This window comes from Bombus terrestris, chromosome 4 (assembly GCF_910591885.1).
Source record: "Bombus terrestris chromosome 4, iyBomTerr1.2, whole genome shotgun sequence".
Classification (NCBI taxonomy): domain Eukaryota; kingdom Metazoa; phylum Arthropoda; class Insecta; order Hymenoptera; family Apidae; genus Bombus; species Bombus terrestris.
In genome coordinates, this window is record NC_063272.1 from 803,454 (window position 1) to 824,704 (window position 21,251).

Here is a 21,251-nt window from a genome sequence, read left to right on the forward strand (position 1 = left end):
CTTTCGATGTACTTTAGCCACACTAAATCTATTTTTTACCGACATACCATCGTGGGTACCCCGTAGTTGCATATGCTCGCTACACTCGGTAGAGATGAAACAACATAAATATTTGTCGAGCTTCTTCCTGCTGTCTAATGTATGATCGAGACTAATTAAGCGCTTCCTTTTTCTCGGAACGGCTTCCTTGCTTGTTGATATTTCGTAACAGGAATTCTCGGAGCGGCGAGGAAAGTCGTCGAAAATTCTTTTATTCGTGGGACCGAATTTCCTTTGAAAGAGATCAAGTAACGTTTGCCTCGATAATTCCATGGATTCATCGCGAAATGCGAGATGAAGCGGAACTTTTAATAGTATTTTCTTCGATCCAGTGAACCTGTGCTTTGGACGCTGCGTACTCCAATTTATTCAGAAAATTCGGTATCGATGAGTGTGAGGGTGTTTCGACAGTTTACGAGGTTCTCCATTGTGAACCATTATTCCGTTACATGAAAATAATGGCGATGGTAGAAACTTTTTCGCTGCATAGACTCGAAGCTGTTGATAGGTATAGACGATAGATAATTTAGGTTGAAAAACTCTGTCGATATTCTGCCTTTCTTCCAGGAATTTTTTCCGTTTTGGTTTTGAGTAGCCTCGTCGATATCGGACCATCACCCGGTACATGAAAGATGACTAGCTTCTAACGCATTAACGCAAGCGTGGTCGGTCCGTGGAACGCAACTAGAAAGTGCAATGTACCGCGAATAGGCTACCACGGACAAATGCTATTATTGAATGACAACGATACGCGCGCGGTTCGAGCCGTGTTACCTTTGCTTTGATAAAACTTGAATTATCGTTTATCATTAGCGACGCGCGATCGGTCGTTTTACCTTCTCGGATTTGAAATCGCTCGGTGGCGTTGATTACCATGAAGTGTTTGTCGATAGTCACGAAGTTACCGTTAGAAACGTTGCGTTGCATTACGTTTTTAACGAAAAGTCATCAACATATGCTTCAATGGCGAAGATTCGAAACGAACTTCGAATTTATCCGTTTGTCGATAGATCTCGATAATTTTTCATCTTAGTCAGTCTGGGTACAATGGATAAACCGGTGGTCGGGTAGTCGTGGCCGCAGATGCGTTACGCATCGTAGCTGCGAGGCGGGCAGCGGTGCGTAGCCACGCCACGTGCTCTTTAAACGCGTCTTACACACGAATGCGCCTGGTCTCGTGTTCGACTTCGCCTCGGCGTGCTAGTTTTTCGCACTCCTTGCTCGAACACAACGGATCGCTTCCTCTTTTACCGTGAGAGAAGCTTCGAATCGACCTCGGAACCGTTAACCAACGTTCCTGTCTTTTTAACGGCTCGCAGCCTATTTTCTAGCAGGATAATTAGAGAGATCTACTCGTTCGGAGAGCCTCTTGCTTCGCGCTTTTTGTCCTTTTTATCCGACGAAGCGATTTCCTTTCGATACCACAAATCTAAAATTATCATATCAGAAACTAACAAACGGATGAAGAGGTTTCGTTGAATTCTTTAACGCGATTACCTTCGACGTTTCATTCGCGAGGAATTTCTTTCTCTCGCGAAGCGTATCGCGTTGTTATATGCTCTTTCTGTTTTCCTCTTTGTCTTTCGTGTAACGAGTTCATATATTATTCATTATCGCTGGTATGCCTTGTGGTTTCTTTCACGAGCCGTGTATGGCAACGAAAAAGCTTTGCACGAAGGTTGCGCTATCGAAGTCGGTCTTGGACGCAAGGATTCGAGTTGCACCTGCAACACGAATCGACGAGTCTGCTTGTGCGAAAATCACGACGATTTATCGAGTATGACATTATCCGCATTTCGATACGATATCGGTGAGTCGCGCTCGCTTATCTCTCGATTCCAGGAAACCAATACGTTGTCATGCTCCCAATTAAGAAATGACTCTGCTGAGAGAAAGAGATAAACTTGGTCTAATGTTTTACGAACGTTACTTTTATTGTACTTTGGTGATATTCAAATGCGAAGGGCCGCGCATCGATAAACTGCATCGTATTCTCTGAAATCAGCGATCGCTAACCCATACGCGAGTTATCGCGCTTGATGCTTGGCTCACTTTCGCCGCTTGATTGCAGGTTGGTTTTATTCGACGCACGACATCTGATCACAGCATCCGGAAAGCGCGAACGAGAGACAGGTGAGACAGAAGGGGATAGAGAGGCAAAAAGAGGAAAGATGGGTGCGAGACAGAGCAGAAGGTCCGTGGACATAACGACGACTCCGAAGAAGGAGGGATTGCCCGCCGAAGGAGGTGTCGGTGATGCCGCTGCACCTGGCGATGGCAAGCTGGAAAGGATCGAAGAGACCGACACGAAGCCTACCACCAATGGAATAGCGCCGCACACGGACGTGGCCGAGGATAAAGACAAGGATAAGGACGATGCAACGGAAAAGGATAAAGATAAAGAGAAGGTGAGATACGTCGGAAACATCGATGCTTTATTTTTTATTTATCGAGTAGAATCGAAAATTGTTATTGGCTGTAGACGCGCGGTGACAGTGGAGGGACAGAGTGCGTACGTGTATATTTGGAGGAACGTTTCTTTACGACCAACGTACATATTTGTTCTTGATGACACACAGCGCTGGCTTGTAGAACGTTCTTCTACAACACGTTCCTTCGAACTCGTTGAAATCTTTTGACCGTTGAAACGCGTTAATGAATCAGCAACAAACCGTACGGCGCATAATCGCAAATACATTTCATTCGATTTTTTTCCTAGAACACAATGTACAGCTTGGTTATTAAATTCAATTGATTCACCGACTATGACGCGATTTCTTATTCGACAAGCGGAAGCACCGCGTTGTGTCTGTTGTCGTTGATATGGCGTTCTATGTAACGTTGCACGAGCGACACGTATACTATACACGCCCCGTTACGCACGTGCGTTTTACGCGTGTACATCGCTCGCAGCGTTTTCGTGCTATTCCGAGATCGGCTTAGGAGATACGCCGGGCGTTCGACTCGCTCGAGAACTCATCGTTACAGGCAAAAATTCATAAAGCTCGCCTTACTCCGAAACGAGCGGATGCTCTAGTAAACAATTTTAAAACGGTCGGATGTTGCACCAACGATCCGTCACGTTCCATTCGGCAGGTCGATGAATCGGTGTTATTTTTCGCGAACGTCGATCCATCTCCATATCAAGGAAATCTGAAAAGCATAACGCGGAGACTGTCAACGGCAGACATACTGTATCGAAAGTTTGAACTGTCACTCTCGTCGAATCGCATAAGCGTCTCGCAGTGTATATCGCGAAATGCTCCCAGCTAGACGAAACCTGATATTTCCTCGATTGAGTAACCCCGGCAGCTGTCATGCACTAGATACGGTAACGCGCGTGAAAGAGGGGCAGAGAGAAAGAGAGAGAAAGACTGCTCTTCTGCCTCTTGCTTTCATTTCCGTTTAATAGCAGGTCCTTTCCCATTTCCTTCTCCATCTGACCGACGACACGAGGGATTTAAAAAGACTTATCGGTCGTCTCGAATTTTTCCTGCTTCTTGGCGTCGCGATTCTATTATCTTCGCCATAGAACTCGACGTCGCGACGTGCTGTCCGCGCGTATTGATCGCTGTACATTTCTAGACCGAGTGGTATAAAGCTCGTCCGAGAAAGCCGTGCATTTAATTTCCTGGAAAAGTGTGTTTTTACACGCAGAGTACGCCCATTGTGCCACTTAACGAAAGCAGGATAGCGATCTTTCCAGAGGTGTGTAACGGTTCGCCTAGATAAACGCTAGAAACAGGAGTAAATCGGACCGTTGATTTTATTCGACGCGAGAACGAAAGTGTTCTCTCCTACTGCTAGTGGAACGTATATACGAGGATCCCGGTTCGAAATCTTTCGATACAGCCTCGGTAAACGTAATGCTCGGTGTCGGTATCGATTTCTCGATCTCGCTTTCACGCACAAACTCACGGAAACCGCGCTAATTCGCCATAAGCGTGTTATCGAGGCCGCAACAGGTTCACGATCGAGTGTATTGCGATCGCCATGCCGCGCCGGATGCACGTAGAGATAGCGGGATGTCGACGCAACGCTCGGCTTACCGAGATTACGTAGTCGTCGCTCCAGATAGATTCGCGGAAACACCGGAGAATTGGTTAAATTTTCGCGTAGAAAAAATATCGAAATACCGTTCTGTCGAGGCCGAATGGTGTTGACTCGTTAGCTCCGGAGTACAGAGGTGCACGCGTACCAGTAACGCGTTCTCGCGACTAACTGTAACCGCGTCTGTCTGCGTAAACCTTCTTACCTGTGCATACCTAACTGTCCTAGACGAATAAATCTTTCGTCCTGTCGTTGGTTTGCGCGCCTCTACCCGCCTTTTCACTAAACCTATTAAAATACAAGGCGCGCACCCGCTCGTCCAGGCATCTCTCTGCAATCTTGCAAAATCTCTGAGCCAGGTGCGCGTACGGCAGTGAGACGCTGGTCGAGAGAATTCGCTCGCATCGAGCACCTGCCGTTGATACGTTTGCCTCAACAACGTCTACCACATTCAGCCAGCGTGCCTGCTGATCTTTTATTTTTCGTCAACGAGGATCTACGACGCGCCGTGCCGGCCGGTGTTTTGCGAATAATTTAAGATATATCTGCGATCTGACTACGCGAGTCAATCTGATAAGAAGATCGGACCTTACTTTCGTAACCTTGTCTATGTAATTTAACAACGTGTGCTTATAACAACGCTTACACGCGCAGAAACTGACTCTCTTTTCCTTGGGATTAACGGGTTTTAATTAAAAATACAATTTCGGCCTGCCACCGTTCTTTTTTCTATTTTTCGATCAAACTTTTTATCGGTCGTCGAAAGAGTTCTCGCGGTCGGTCGCGATGCTTGCGAACGTGTGTACGTTGCCGAGTAACCTGAATTCCTTGCGATAGTTTTATTTCATCGGACAGGCCACTGTTGGTTGGGAACACGCGATGTTTTAAACGGCGCTTATATATCGTAAACCATCTCAAGAAAAACGCTTTCTGAGTGAATCATCGCGCGCTACGCTTCCCCTCTCCAGAAGTCCAAAACCAACTCGGTTTATTAATTAATACGAGACGCGACTCATCTGTTTGTCGCCACTAATTAAAACTGCGTGCCGCTTGAATTCCATCGGATGTTTTGCGGACAAGCTACTACGTGTCGACAATAAAGGTCGCTGGAAGATTTCGCGTCTGGAAAATCAATTTGCCCCGAGGAACGGGGGACGAGACCGCGTACGATTTTTTACGCATTCCCTGGGCGAGTTAAAGACGCGACACCTGATCTTTTCGTGAGCCTTGCCAATTCAGGGTGAGACCTAAACCGAAGGTGAATTTAATCGCGCATTTTCGAACGCGTTTGCATTGTATATATTAGCTGCCGAGAAAACGAAGCGGGGTCCGTCTGCCGCCTTGAGAGAATCGAACCGATCACGGAAGGGTTCGCGATTATCTGCACGAAATTCGTAGATCCGGTGTCCTTGTCCAGTCACGTTTCGCCTGTGAATTCCTCTGCCGAGACTCGCGTCGTCGTAACGTCAATGTTTTGCAATATTTCGAGATCACCGGTTCGTTTCGAGATTCGCTCGAGTCGAAAGCGACCGCGTGATATTTTAGTACCTGGGCTGATTCAACCGCGTGGAATTCGTCGTAGAAACTGCACCTGCATCGGACCTCGTTCGTGTCCTCGAACCGATGATTTCTTTGTATGCCAATACCGTTCGATCGAAAAACGCGAATTTTTGCATCGAGCGCAAGGTCTAGCTCGTCGTGTACCTCTTGAATATCAACTCGTAGATAAATCACTGGCGCGCGTTTCCATGAATATTTAAATCGCGGTTGCGCGCTAGAAAAAACTATAAAGTCGAGTACGTGCGTTTAATTTCATTGGGAACGAACGCGAGCCAACCAACAGACGCGTTTCTCCTCTTTGCGACGTATGACCTCGCAATCGTGGGTTAATCGAGAATGTCAGATAAGCGAAATCAAAATTGACGGGGAGATGGAGGGAGGGGGTGGCGAGAGCCAATGAACGAACGAACGATCGTTGAAACTTTTCATAATTTATCTTGGCGTGCACGATCGTACGAATGCGAGCGCGTTGTTAATGAAAGATCTCGAAGGATAGGGACTCTGTAGATGAGGATCGTTGGCGCATATAAAGTTTTCGAACTTGTATGCGTAATGCCATTGCACGAGGAACGCGTGCCTACGCCATGCACATTGCTGCCTCTGCCTCTTCGCTTCTGCCACGTAGCCTACAGACTGTCTTCTTTCCTTTCTCCTCGGTATCAGTCACGATAGCGCGATATCCAAGACGCGTGCGTCTTCTTGTCTGGCTGGCAAGAACAAAAATAACCGGATATTTACATAATACAATCGGGGCAAAAGACATCGCATCTGTATATAGACGATTCTTTCGATTTTCCATTCGATCGTCCGAGATCTTGAACGGTATTTCGAAGCTCGCTCGCGTTGTGGTTGAATAACGATTGGATCGCCGGTTCGATTAGCGGTGTTCAATGTAATATACTCGATGAGTTAACTCATTCGTAGTATATGAAACACGCGACCAAGCGGAATTGTTCCCGAGGATTTGCATCGATAATAGAGCGAGCTGATGTTTACGCCATCGAAAGCGGTCAGGATCCGCCGCGGCCTTCAAGGAGCGTGGTAAACAATGCTTCGTTCGTCGTATTTCATTGTGCCAGAAATGCTCAGGAATGTCGGAAATAATGATTCATAAAATAGAATAATTCAGTATCGCGTACAAAGTATACGTGCTCCGATCGTTATTTACGGGAAACCGAGCGATCAGTGTCGAGTATTGTTCTTCGATTAAACGCGTACACGAACGTTACGCCTCTTATTTCTCTTTATCGTTGATCTTAACTCGTGGCTATGCTCCGAACTATAGTCAGGATTCCATAATCTCTGCAAGAAGTCCGCGTTTCGCTTTACGATTCTTCGGTTGGAGAACCACTGATCGTTCTCTGTAATCTGAGATTTTCGCGGTTTCATCCTGTACGTCGTCCGACAGCCACAGCTGTCTCATTCTGATAAGTCTCGCAACTGTTGCTGCGAGAACGCGTTCTCGCTTTTTTTTCTTTGCTCCGGTCCTCTCGATCGGTTCACCGCTACCATTTTCTTGTTGTTCTTCTCACACGCGCAAGCACAAATCGTTTTCTTCGATCGCGGATCGTTCGATAGCTCCCGGCATCGCTTTGGAGAACACGGTGCAGTAAAATTCGCCCTACGCGATGATGTAATCGGACGGCTGCGGTTCGCGTAAGCGTGGCGAATGACGAAATTCCATGCGCGAGAACAACGCCTGCCGCTAATTTTTATGGATTTACCGCGAACTCGTATTTTTCCGCGGCATACCTGGTAATTTTTCGTTGACTTGCTCTTTGTTTACTTAGATTTAAAATACGCGCGTGCGCTCCTCTTTTCGCATTTGTCTTTGTATATCTCTTTTTTTATTCGACGAAAGAACTTCGATTTATGAATAATAAAAGCAGTTCACGCGGCACGAAACGACTTGCTCGAGTATCGTATCGCCCGTGAAAGAAAAGTGCGGTCTTCCCTTCGAGATGTTGCTTGCTGTTGAATTTACGACGCTCCGAGTTATGTACAATATATTCGAAGTAAAGCGAATCGACGCGATTGGCGACCGAGTCGCCTACGGTCTCTGTAATTCTTTTACAAGAATCTGCAACGCTGGTGCACCTGCTGTCACGTGCTCCAAATCCTCGCCACACACCGATCGATATCGATGCAGATTTTACTGGTTTTACGAGCACCCGAGCACAAATTTTGTCACGGGGATTTTGTTAATATGCGATTGGCTGGATGGAGCCGTGTCGGTGACAGGCTACTTGCGTTCACTTTCGAATCCTTGCGAGTTGCTCCTTTGGATTCGACTATTTAAAGGACCACAACATTTCGTACCATCAGATGAATCGAGTAGTCGATTTTCAACCAGTCTTTCCTTTTCCTCGTTGTTTCAGCAGGAAGAAGTAAAGGCCGAGGAAACGAAGCAAGAGCCGGCTGGAGAATCTCCCGCGGAAACGGCGGAGGTCACAACACCAACAGAAGGCACTCCAGCTAGTCCCAACGCTGTCACCTCTCCAGACAACAAGGAAACCAAAAAGAAGGAAAAGGTGAGGTCGATTGTCTTGGAATATGTAATAATCCGTGATGGTATACGGAAGACGAAGCTCCATTTATTACACGGTAAAGTATATACACAAAGGAAAACTAGCTTCGAAGAATCAGATGGATTGACTCGTTGACGATACATCGCGCACGTGTATCGCCCGAACAGATTCTATTGTGTACACAGCTTAGAAGAATAAGACACGTAGTTGCGCGTAATGAGTTCTTTGATCATTATCGATACCGTTTCCTCGTTCATAGATGAAGAAAAAGTGGTCCTTCAGGTCGATCAGCTTCAGCAAGAAGGACAAGAACAAGCCTGCCCGTGAAGAAGCGCCCAAGAATGGAGACGTCACCAAGGAGGAGCCTCTTGCAGAGGTGAGTGAAGAATCTTACCTTATCGGATCTTTGTACGCTTTTCTTGCGTCCCTGTAGAATCGAGGCGACAACGTAAACGCGCCGAATCGCAACCACTATCGGAATCGATAATATAACAGAGATAACGGAATTATTAATTACGTTATCTCGTATTAAAAAAAAAAAAAAAAAAAAAAAAAAAATGCATTCTGAAAGCGTTATTCAAATCGAAATTTGTCTTTGTGATTGATAGCTATCACCATCGTGACAGCGAGGTTCGAATAAACATAGAGCACGATATTATTGACGACGAGTGTATGTATAATCTGTTCGGTGGAAACAAAGCAACGGAAATTTAACTGTTGCTTCTAGGAGTATCTGGTCGATTCAGAGTACACGTTGCAAAAGACCTGGAGGTGAGACAATAAAATTTAGCCTGGCTCTGACCGACCGATCGATCGATCGATTAGTCGACCGATTCCAGGCGTAGAAAGGAAGTCAGAAACGTCGGTGAAACTAGCGTAACGCAGGACACTGCTCGCTCGAGCGTGATTTGTGCTCTTCGATTTCAAGCAATCGGCGTGTAGTGGTATAATCGAGAACGACCACGCGATAACCGTCACGGATCGAAAACTCGGCCGGTGTTTAATTGGCCTCGAGACGTCCAATAAATCTCGAACCTTTCGTGATTATCAAAGATTTATTTTACAAAAAATGATAAACGAATAGTGGAACGATCGGCGTTAACAAAGTCAATTATAATAGTCAGCCACGTACCGATTTTTCTGCTTGGATATTTATAGCTCGGTTCCCCCGGTCGACGACTATCGAAAACCTTCTTCCGTTAATTGTACTATCTAAATGCTTCTTCGTCAACTTAAAGCATCGACTTCTATAACGCGGCAAAATCTCTTTATCCTTCGTTTTATCGTCGATCAAGATCTACGTTGTAGCACGGATAACATGACGTACACTCGATAAGTAATCGAGCACGATTCTGTTTAAACAACGTCTGAGATTCCTAGCAGCGATTCTAAAAACGAAACGCGTGCAAAATGTCTGTTCAACAAAATGCTCTTGGTTTCGCCATCGTTCGTTATAAATCCATCGTAAAATATCTGTAATAAGATTATCTATCTAAAGTATCTGTAATAAGTAGCGAGATTGACCTATCTCCTTTTTCTCGGTCGTACCTCAGGTCGTCGAGCTGGCCACGCGTAGGCGAAACGTAGCCTCGAGATCGTCAGGGCTAATCTCCTCGTTTCTTTACCACCTTCTTCATCTTCTGGCTGTTCTCTGTCTTTCGCGTTGCTGCTCGCAGACTCTTTTTCTTTTTTTGCAACCTCGCCACACGGTGGTAAGAGTGGGAAGAGTGAGCAGCCGTGACTCATCCCTCTTGTTCGTCGTTGCTCGCGAGTTTCGTGATAGGCTGCCATGGAAAACCGGCTTCGAAGTCACTGAATTATCCTCTTTGCTTCTCTGTTTCGTTCTGCCTTGTGTCTCGCTGTCCCCTCTTGTGTCCTTCCAGAACACGTAATCGTCCTCGTCGCCTCCACTGTCGCGGCCCTGATGCGAGAAAATAAGTCGTTCATAGCGTTCTCTGCTGGCTCACGTTGGTAAAATCGACTTGGCCGGATCGAAGAATGGTCGGCCGATCGTAAACGACAGCAACGTTTCCGATTGGAAATTTTGTATTCGATTAGGAAGTATCGATACACGGTACCAGATACCCGACAGATAAACGTTATAAATGCGCTCGTTGACGTACGTTACGTTACTATTTATCAGACCATTTTGTAGACATCTTTCGGAGGATGATGGATGTTCTCATATCGACTTTGTTAGACGTTGCCATACACGTGTCTCGGTTCACCAAGAAGAAAGATACACACGGGGAAGAAACGGCTTGGCGATATCGTCGTGTTCTCGTCTTCGAGGCTGGAGGCAGCAGCAGCGTCTCTCTCTCTCTCTCTCTCTCTCTCTTTCTCTCTTTCGGTGGATATCGCGAGGCCCGCGTTCAACCGCGACTTTCACTCCCTTCGAACAGAGAGCCGGCATTCCGAGTCATTAAGGAATTACAAGTGGTGGTGTGTAGCGCAATGTGCCTCGTAATAGCGAGATGTCATTGCACAGCGCGTTATGACACCACCACGAACAACGACTTACTGCTCTCCGCCTTGTTATCCCGTATTTCATCCGGACCAGTTCCACGTAACTTCTTCATGGTATTCTGATCTTCGCGTTTCTATGGATTCCGTTAAAACGTTTGATCGTTGGGACGCTACACGCGTTATCACGACTGGTTTCCTCCGAGAGTACTTATTCGTTACGTAGAAGACGGGTCGACCGGAGTTAACGGCTGACCTCTTCACCGGTGTATGACCGAGCACGTGCATCGTCGCCGCTCGGATTTGCGTGTGCGGATTTTTTACAGACGAGCACGACTACACGCGGTATAGTCTGGCGCGGCATACGGTTCCATACCATGGAATGGGAGTGGTGGGCTCGTATTCTCCGAACAACCGTCCTATGGGACGTCGAATTACACGCGTGCGTCCTCTTTAGTCGCGCTAAATTTTTCTTCGCACATTTTGTGCCTTTATATTTGTGTAATTAAAAATTCGCGAGCTCGGTTTTCGCAGCTAAAGAAGCTGGTAATTATAACGAGTAGCCTTGTTTCCGCATCGACCCGATTTCCTACGGGAAATGAGACATATCTGTCAGAGAAATCGGTAACGGGGCTGGACGGGACTGGTCGACGATCGTCTATGCTTGTCGTTCATTGTACTCGCTAGTAACGCGGTTCAATGGCCCAAACTTCCCGGATACGCTTACCTCCACTGTGTATTATTTGTCGCGAAAATAGTTTCGGTTTAATGACTTTGTTTGCATTGCAACGCAGATACTTAAGTATTGAGGCTCATAGTTAGAAACACGGTCGACTTATCCTCGATAAGTCGCCTGTCAAAGATAAACGGTTGTCGTACGGATGATCAGATTTGCGTCTGTTGGTTCTGTGAGGCAAAGCGTTGACAAGCAATGCTCGAGGTAAAATAACTCTGAATCCGGCGTTTTTCTTACATTCGATCGTTCTCTCCATTTTATATTAAGATTAAACGTCAGTACGGTAAATTGTATAACGAAGGATTCGTTTGTTCGCAAGAAGCTTGTTAAACTATGGCTCTTGTTGTACTCTACGCTATCTCTATTCCCGTTGCAATGTCACACCGTGATAAAGGCACAGGTCTGCTTTAAAAATAACGAACGCGCTTATTTATTATTCGTCCGGAGACGTAATTTGCGAGACGACATAAATTCGCGTAATCGGCTCTCCGGTATCATAGATATTCCGATCTTAGTACAGACTGTATTCGCTTCTTCGCGAACGTTTTATGCGATCGTAAACAAGTTGGTAACGCCAAGGCCCCACGTGTAGGAGGGAACGGTAGATCAGAGGGTAAGTAGCGTTTCTATTACCGCAGAACCGTTCCCGTGTCTCTTATTTTTCTGTGCGTACATTTGAAACTGTTTTACTTCCATATCAGCTCCTTGCCGAATATTATCTGCCGCGTACGTTTCCGGTCCCAAATATATCGTAAATACGATCTTATCGCGATTTATGATAGTCCCGGTGATGTTACGATATTCTAAATCGAAATATCCTATAACGACGCTGATTGATGCGACAATACTCAGAATACCATAGAGTAGAGTAGTAGAGCACACGCTTTAGTACTTTTTAGCAACAGTACTGAACGAAGAATGTGATACACAGACGCTGGCGTATACAAACTGCAAGGTGGTCGACGATCGATTTTCCACGTTATGCGTTGTCCATTCGGATTTATGGGCGATCACCCCCGCCGCTTTTCGTGGAATTTAAATCCATTCCTAGGCCTTCCATTCCCGCAGAATGTCCTAGGATTCTAAGAACGAGGCGAATGTACAAAAGTCGAGAACACAATAGCTTTAGATAGGTGGGGTAAAATCGAATTATGGCGTAGTCGATACAACTGAACTATACACGATCTAGAGGATAGGGAGAGATTCAGAGATATACGATCGAATAGAAAATCTGCTCGATGTCCGAAGAAGTGGCGAGGGAGGCGAGAAGCGTTTCCCGTGGATGATGCGAAGATCGAGATTGGCGAAGGACCGCGAAGAGGGCCAAGAGGATCGCGCTCGAGAGTCTTTCTGTCTGTCTCTCGTGTTCCCGGTTTCGCACCTACGCGAACGTCACATTGTTTCCTAGTATGCACCCTCGCGCAAAGCGCAGCAGGAGAGAAGACTACTATAGGAAAGGAAGGGGTGTGGTCGCGCTCATGACTCTCTTCCTTTGTCCCCTTTACCCTCTTTCTCTTTCTCCCTCTGCGAATTTACTCGTTCACCAGCACGGAGAACGTTCGTATATCCCGTGGCTTTTATCGTAAAGAGTTGGAAAGTCTGCAGCAAGAGGTAAAAGGGCAAGAGAAGAGGGAGGGGGTGTGTAGTTGGCACGCGCGGAGTGATATTAATTAACACGACACGATAGGCGAGAAGAGGGTAACTGGGTGGTCGACCGCTGGTGGGTGTAACGGGTCTGAATACAGGAGGTGGTCTGGCCGTGACGGAGGCGCGGCGGCGGCACGGCGACGGCACGGCGGCGGCAGCTTCGCCTCGCGTGACTCAAACCTTGGAAAAAAGAGAAACACCTGTATGCAGGGGTTAAGGACAGTCTACGAAGTAGAAAGAGAAAGTTTGGCAAGCCACGCGTGTCGAGCCAAGGGGCGAGACAAATTTTCACCGTTTCTTTTGTTCTATCCGTTTCACGGCCACGAATACGCTGGATTTTACTATGTCGTCACGGTACCGTGTCATCGTCGAAGAAGCACGGCTCTGCGTAGATACGAAAAGAAGCACAACATTGATCGTTCGACGAGAAACGAAATTCGAATATGCGCGAGTATCGCGAATGGATTATTTGGACAGGATCGTTGGGAGATTGGACAAGAAAGGAGACGATTTGTTTGAAGTAAAGAGCTCAGTCGTAACGTGTCGGGATGGTACAAATTTATGTGACAAGTGACGAGATACAGCCGGGCTTCGTGGTCTTAAAATATGTCACAGATGCAGTTGCACATGCAACGGTACATGCACGGTGCAGTTCCGTCGATGTGCCGAGAATACGGCGCGCGCAACAGTGGCTAAAGATCGGGCGGACGGTTAAAAACCGGTTTCATTCGCCGCGGAAGGCGTCTCGGTAGTTTCTACAGGCTTCGATTTCATTCCTAATGGGCCCGATGAAATTCATCCCACGACCGTTCGCTGCCCGCTTGCGTATCTTTCTGCACAATTGCATGCACCGTTCACCGCAATTTTTATCGTATCTCCTGCCGCTGTAAATTTTCCTCGACGATTCAACGAATGTTGCTCGAAATTGTCATTGTCTTGAAAATGGAGTACGCGTCTGCCGTAAAACAGCGGGGATAAACGCCGTCGTGACGAGTTGGCTAATTTTATTAATTAACGGTGAGACAATCGGTGGGAAAAACATTAATCGAGCGATCCTGCGCGAATCGAACAAGCGAAAAACCACGAATGCTTTGTAATATCGTTGCAAAGTTAATTGGCCGTATAAGGTCCGTGTCGAAAGATTTGCAAGAAACTCGATGCCGATCGTCGCGGCGGTGTGTTCCGCTCAATTCCTCGCCGAATGAACGCAATTTTACCGGGGGAGAAAAACAAATTCTCTCGACGTTGAACGTTTCGCAAGTCCTTGAGCCCCTGCAGAAAGCAGTCCTAATCGCAATCTGCGCGTAAGCAAATCGCCAATTAAGCCGGCAGATCGTTAATGAGACCGTGCTAAATTTCCCGAGAGGCAGATGGAGAGAGAAGATGGCAGCAAACAAAAACGAGGTACAGTAGAAACGAGCGGAGCGAAATTCCGTTGAGCGAAAGCTCACGACGAATGCGACGAATCCCTTGCTCTTGTTCGACGATGCGTTTCGTCGGATGACGTGGGAATTCGGCAGGTGTCTCTTCCCTTCCCCTGTGAAAATCGAATATCCGTCTTCTTCGGTTGGCGCGCGTCCCTCGAAAAGCCACTTTCATTCGCCACGATGAAAGCCTCACGGCTGTCGTCTCTTTTTTTGCCTCGTCCGTCTTGTCCCATCTTCTTCGGTCAACTCGGTCTCTTCCTATCCTGTTCCTCGTTCCGGCAATGGAAGACCGAGGGAGAAAGAGAAAACGAGACAGAGGACGTTCGCTCCTAGTGCCAATCGCATTTTGTCTCGCGACATGCGTCCGTCCGCTAGCGCTAGCTCGAGCACAATGCGACAGGTGGAACGCGAATAAAAAGCACGAAACCTGCGACTACTCGTAGAGAAAAGAAGACAAGACCGTGCGCGTGGCTGTATTTCGCGAGCTTCCTTTCGAGGTTCGATGACCGTCGGTGCAAATACTCGGTCGGTCGCGAATCGATACGCCACGTCGAGGACTTTTCCATTCTCCGATTGAAAAGTATCGAGGGCAAATACCTTCGGCTGCCACGACCCACAACCGTAGTCGACTGCCTCGTTTCGAACGCTTCGCTTGTCTGAGAAAATTGAAAAGGAAAGTCGCTGTTTGCCGCTCGAGTTCTAACGGAACTTTTAATCTTCTTACCTATGGATTACGCGAATCGACTTTCCTCTTCGGCATGAACGGAAGTCATGAGAACAGGAGCAACGAAACGGTTTCGTCATTTCCTCATTGTACTCGAGTAGCACGCTCCGAGCGAATAAATCGATGATTCCGTGCTTGCACGTGCACAAGTCACCATCAAATTTCAAGGGCCGTCTAACGAGTCGTAAAAGATGGAAAGTTAACGAGCCGAAGAACTTCTTAACGACCGTCTTTCGATCGTAACGGACTTGTCTGTCGTCCCCGATTTAAATTCAGTTGAAACTTGTAGCCAGAAAGATGGAGAGCAGGTTCCTTTTATCGTTACGACCACAAAGCAGTCTACGAACGAGTTTGAAGGGTTAGTTTCCGTCTCTTACGTCGTTCACGTTCAGATCAAATCCCCATAGATTTCCTGGTCTGAACCTTGGAAAACGATGGCGCCTGCTTATGTGCCGGTACATTCGTGTAGTTAAATGTCAGGATGTGCGATCTCCTCGAGAGAAAGGAAACGTCTGCAGCGTCTTCTCGTCTACTCCGGCTTCTCGTTGTTTCAACCTAAACGGGACACTGTCTCGCACGATTAAACGGCATAAATTGAATCTCAGCACGATACTCGACTCTCTATGTATTTAGGTTGATCGTGTTCAACAGACCTCTGCTGTTATTGTCTGTCTTGCGTGATGTCTTACTTCGCTGACAGGGAAACAGAAAACAATGCGCAATTACAAACTAATCAACTTCAGAGCCGACCATTGGCGAGTGGCCAAAACTGTTGAACGTTCTCCTCTTGAATATATCTAGCTTAAACGGATTACTCGAAGCGGCAGTCTCCGTCGCTGAACCGTTTTCTTCCATTCTTCCTTTCATCAATATCGATTCGTAGATTTTTCCGTTTGCGGATTGACGAACCTCTTGCGCCGAGTCGCTTTTGGTCAGATAAGGAAATAAACAAGTAGAAATCACAAAAGTGGTGATGTAAAATTTGATTTCTTTTCTTCGATAAATCTGATTCTACGGTGCGTCCTAAAGGCCCGTGGTATGCTGCATGTGGTTCGGATATTGTGCCGTATGCGATATATTCGGCATCGTTTAATCGATGGGGAAGGGGGGTTATCCCAATATAGTGACGTTCTTCGCCTGTAATCTTGAAGTAAGTCTCACAAATATTGGCGCTCGCAGTTTTCTTCTTGTCTGTGAAGTGCCGTGATCGATAACGATATCGGTGACTCGCCGTGGAAAATTTCTTGGAGAGTCAACTTGGATAATTCGGTACTCCTCGATGTGGCGAAGAAACGAGCTTTACGTATTAACCGATAAACCGACGCGTTAACGAATAGATGACGCCTCGTAATTTTGAAGGAAGCTATATGCGTCGAATTTTTCATGGTTCTTTCCTCTTACTACCCGGCTTTCTTATGATCGAACTCAACCCATTTTGTTCTCCTGTTACGAAATGGAGCTCTTCCTTCCTGAAAGATCATAATGCAAAAGAAACGATTGAAGGCAGCTGGCGGAGCAAGCAGAAGCTTGCTACTCCGCCGAAGGTAATCAAGTACTTCCCCCGGCAAGAAACTAAAAAAAGTGGCGGGACTAGCGCGTGGCACGTTGCACCGTATACGCCGGAAAACTCATATTTTTATGAAACAGCTTGGATATTTTACCCTCTCGTCCACTTCAATTTACCCGGTAATACGCCGCGAAAGGGATGAAACGAGGAAATAAACGCAGTACGCTCGTGTACATCGGCAGAAAATTAATTTCCTAAATGCGGTAGGGTTGTTCCGCGATCACCGATACGCCAGTTCCGTATTCGAATTACGTACCCTCTCTCTTTTTCTATCACGCCGTGTCACCGTTGCTGGTTCGAGTTGCCAAAGTGTGTCGGTTGAAAGACCTCCGGCTCACAGATCTCAACCTCGTTATCACTTGACGTCATCGAGATGCCATTGTATTAAAAATACGAGCAGCAAATACGACCTTTCGTCGTTGGCTTTCCGTTCCTTTATTTATAAGTCTCGATATCAGACCTGACACACTTTGCATTCGAACATGTTAAAATACAAATCGAGAGACAGCGATAAAAATGAATCTAAATATATCGAGCAAGAGCAAGCGCCATCGCTGTATGAGAAAAAAGAATCCGCAAAATCGTCAGCTCTCCCCAAGATTCATCGCATTTGTTCTGCTCTTTCAATTGATTCTCCCTTTCGACGATCAGCCAGACCATTCCGATAGTCGAAGCGGAGCAAGGACGCAGCGACTTGTTGCCACGAATCTGTCGGAAGGATTGAAAGTTATGGCGCACAGACGATTCACGGTTTTTCACGTGGACCAAGTTCGTCTGAATTTGCAGAATTAGCGTCGTGTTGCCGCGGGCAAATCCGCGTATCGATCCGGCGTAAATCGCGATCGGAAATTCTGAATCGCGTGGAATTTGTACGAGTTGCCGGTGGCCCGGTGTTCCTCTCCGCCCCTTCGGATTTGGGCGTCGTCGTCGTCGTCGTCTAGTATCGAGCGTCCCGACGCCGGGACGCGCGGAGCTGTTGCCATGCCGACCGACGGGGCTACCAGGGCTTTTCGCATTCAGCAGGCTTGCCGGCAAAAGACTCGTGCCGCTCTCGCACACGAACAAGAAACTTTCGCCGCGCCCGGATAATTGCCACTTTAATTAGAATTAATTATACTTTATTGAAATTTTGTCTGTTCCACCCGTATCCACGTTCGTCACGCTTTCCGTCATTTTTGGCAGAACACCAAAGCACGAAAATGTTAAACGCATTTTACCATTTTAATATGCAAGTCCGTTTATTCCGTTACTCTGTACGTAATAAAGATTTTGTAACATCTTGTAAAACTGGAAGAGGCTGAAGCAAAGTGGGTAGTCGGATTTTCGGAAAGCTCTCGATATAAACGGCTAAGACGGGTCGGATTTTGGAACGATAAGAGAAAGCCCGAACGAAAGCGCGTGTTTTATCGATAGCTGAATTCCAGATCCTCGAAGGGGAAAATCGAATAAGCGCCAGGATGAAGGGAAGAAAGTGGTTGCCTTGCCAACTTCCATTTCTCTGCTATACTATAAAGTACAGCCGAACGTTTCGTTCAAACACTAGTCGTAATTCGTCCGTTTGAAAATTAATCGAAACGTATTTATTTAAACGACAGCACGTACGCGCGACAACTTCGTGCGCGGGGTATAAATGATTTCAGTGTTTACTATTCGTCGATCGCGTGTCATTAATCGCGAAAGACGAACGGATAGATCATTTTGTTTCGTTAAAAAGTTCGTTTCTTAATTAAGATCGGCTGTAGCAAATAGCATCGCGTGATTTCCCAAGTGAAATTTCCCGTCTGCGGTCGTTGGTTGCCGGGCTCCGAAACCACAGGATGCGACAATACATTTAGCGACGAGAAGACACCCAATAACGAGTTTTTCCATCCATTATCTTTGCACCCTTTTTATTTCCATCGCGGCTACCTTTTTTCGCTTCCGACCCGCGAGTGTAGTCTCCTTCGCTTTGTGTGGGAAATAATTTCTCAGCCATCGCTAATTCGAGAAGCGATAATTCTGTGGATTATCGACTCGCCTTTGGTCATGGCCGAGATCGTCGGTGATTCTTATTCTCGAGATCGCAGGAAATGAAATTTATCGCGAATATGTAGCGAAGCATAATATCTTTTGTCGTTAATATCTTTTATTCAGCAAAACGTACGAATGTCTTCCAACGAAACTGCGATAGTCACGATCCTCGTGCTTGCTTGTTCATACCGATGTTGTTTAAGTTTTTCAATTTTCCTGTCATGCTCAAATAATTTCGAAGAGACTGCGATCAGCGCCGAGCGAAATTTCTAACAGGAAAGCCCCTTACTGATATGCGAAATATTCCAAATGTGTTCGCATTCCGAAGCAACGGAAGAAAGGGGATTTGCGCGAATTCGCGGTCGTAAATCATTCGCCTGCGATGGAATTCTTACGTGTTCTCTGGCGAAGCTGACGCCTGTCTGAAACGACAATAGTCCATCGTGATCGCAAGATAAACGCGTTTTCACCTTCATCCCGTTCAGGTTTCATCGTTGATCGATGCAATCGCGAAAACAGCTTACAAGACAACGTAAGTACACGCGATCTTTGTCGGTCATGCGAAAGAAAAATAATCCGTTTAGCGCGTAGTCGACACGATCAAGTCGCCGATCGAATTCTCGATTGCGCGTTAATTTATGTCCGCGCAATTGGGTTAACGGAAGGCATATACTTCTTCTTCTTCAGTTGGATCGAACTAGCTATGCAACGCTCTCGAGAGTAGTCGAGCCACGAATAGGTGTTTAAATATTTAGCGGAGATCGAGTAGTTTACCGTAGTTACCGTATCATCGCGAGATTCGTCAACCGCGTACCAACGGTTTTCAATTATGCACGACCCATGACATTTCCGGGAAGCTGGTCGTAACTGAGATTCCATGCGTTACGTCCTTAGACCGATACGATCTACCGTCCGTTTCCCTCTCGATCGAACACTCTCTGGGTGTTTCGAGATAGAACAGTTTTGTGTGATTTGTTTTCCACGTTATACTATAGTAACTAGTATGGCATCAATGCACAGTACAAAACGAAAAAAGTTGCTTTTGTACGATCGATGATTATCATTGGGCATTTCCCATGCCAGTTTATTTTCTGGCTTTCGTGCGGTTGAATCCGCGTATACGAATGATAAAATCGATATCCACCTCTCTCTATGTAGCATCCTGGTCGTGTTGCGCTTCACGACCCTCTTCAAAGGGCGAAGAGAGTGTACGAGAGTTCGTGCGTGCTTCTCAGAGCGTGCGTTGAGGCCGTCGCCGTCTCGATCACGTTGACGTCGTTCTATTCCTGTTGCACGAAACAACGGGGCTTCCCTCCAGGAACCGAAGCGAGCTAACGCTTTTAAAACGATACCGTTGTTTTGACGGGATTCGCGTAAACTCGCCGTGCCACACTTGTTTGCCGCTTCTTACAGCTCTCGGTACATGCACGCGATTCTCTTTACGAGTAACGAATATTTTTCGCGCCTTCTCGAGCAGCGCACTCGCCGCTCGAATGCTAATAGCTCCCGTGAGACGCTTCTCGTTGTTTCCTGGCCTTTCCCAACAGTGGTAAACTTTGATTTGTAAATCACGAAATTTTAACACCATCGGCCGGTGTGCGAGGATGAACAGGGTTGGACCGTAATAACGAGAATGAAAGAGAAATACGGAAAATGTCGATTTCGAACGCCGATAATAGTGATTTATAGGCTGATACCTTTCATGGAATCGACATATTTGTCGCCTAGTGTCGTTGCATTTCCCTTAAACGAAATTTATCGCCTTGCTGCGTCCTACCCTTGACAAAAATGATCGTGGACGATTCGTTACAATATCAAAACGAAACAGCTTTTCGCTGCTCGAAGACCGTTACGTTTCGATATCTCGTCGGAGTTATAACGTTAAAAATGCATAAAAGGAAGCGTTCTTTGGCCGTTTCGAAAAAAAAAAGATTCCGGAAGAGTCGGTATTGTCAGCGCCGATATTTTCCATCGTTAACGTCAATTAACACGTTGGTCGTAAACGAGAACTTAATTTCCACCCTTGGCGAAAGAACGTCTCCATCTGTGTTCGGTCGAAGCTTCTCGCGGAGAACTCTCGGTTGGTAACCTACCTCCTTTCTTGCCTGCTACAAGAATAATTCTACGCTGGCTTCACGGCCGATGCTGCCACCAACGATCAGCTTTCGAACCTTCCCTTATCGAACACGATTCCGGCTTTCTCTGCTCGATATAATACGCGAAGACTTCCAAAATCGCTATCGGAGATTATGTACGCGTTGAAATTAGAAGTTATCGCTACCTTGATCTTATCGAATCTGTTATCGCATCGCGATCTAGATCCAAATGATAGGATTCGCAGTATACATCGCGCTTTAAAGAAAAATGCGTTCGAACGATGAGCGTAATCGGATGAGTAGCGCCGGGGCTAATTCGAGCTCGAAAATTCAATTGACTCACACCATGACGAACGCGGCCTAAAGGTCATACATGCAGCATTAGAAATTTGGAAGCGACTCAA

The 21,251-nt window shown here is 46.5% G+C and overlaps 1 protein-coding gene and 2 long non-coding RNA genes across 10 annotated transcripts in view; 1 reads left to right on the forward strand and 2 right to left on the reverse strand.

The window, feature by feature from the left end:
• The window catches only part of LOC100647483 (A-kinase anchor protein 200), a 61,707-nt gene that overhangs the window by 28,083 nt on the left and 12,373 nt on the right, over positions 1 to 21,251 (forward strand). For 6 of the 8 annotated variants that reach the window (XM_012318753.3, XM_020867715.2, XM_012318754.3 and 3 more), the window contains 3 exons: positions 2,111 to 2,447; positions 8,028 to 8,180; positions 8,437 to 8,553. In XM_012318753.3, coding sequence (XP_012174143.2) covers positions 2,211 to 2,447; positions 8,028 to 8,180; positions 8,437 to 8,553 — 507 coding nt within the window. In that variant the 5' untranslated portion in view covers positions 2,111 to 2,210. Of the gene's footprint in view, positions 1 to 2,110; positions 2,448 to 6,558; positions 6,691 to 8,027; positions 8,181 to 8,436; positions 8,554 to 21,251 lie in introns of those variants that run through there. The other 2 variants (XM_012318756.3, XM_048405546.1) reach the window with 2 other exon arrangements.
• The window catches only part of LOC125385036, a 49,058-nt gene that overhangs the window by 27,007 nt on the left and 800 nt on the right, over positions 1 to 21,251 (reverse strand). The gene's annotated exons all lie outside the window — the stretch shown is intronic.
• On the reverse strand, positions 8,474 to 10,076 carry LOC110120106. Its single transcript, XR_002308718.2, has 3 exons — positions 9,726 to 10,076; positions 9,310 to 9,650; positions 8,474 to 8,604 (listed from the first exon to the last, which is right to left on the reverse strand). It is a non-coding gene; the product is annotated as an uncharacterized LOC110120106 (long non-coding RNA).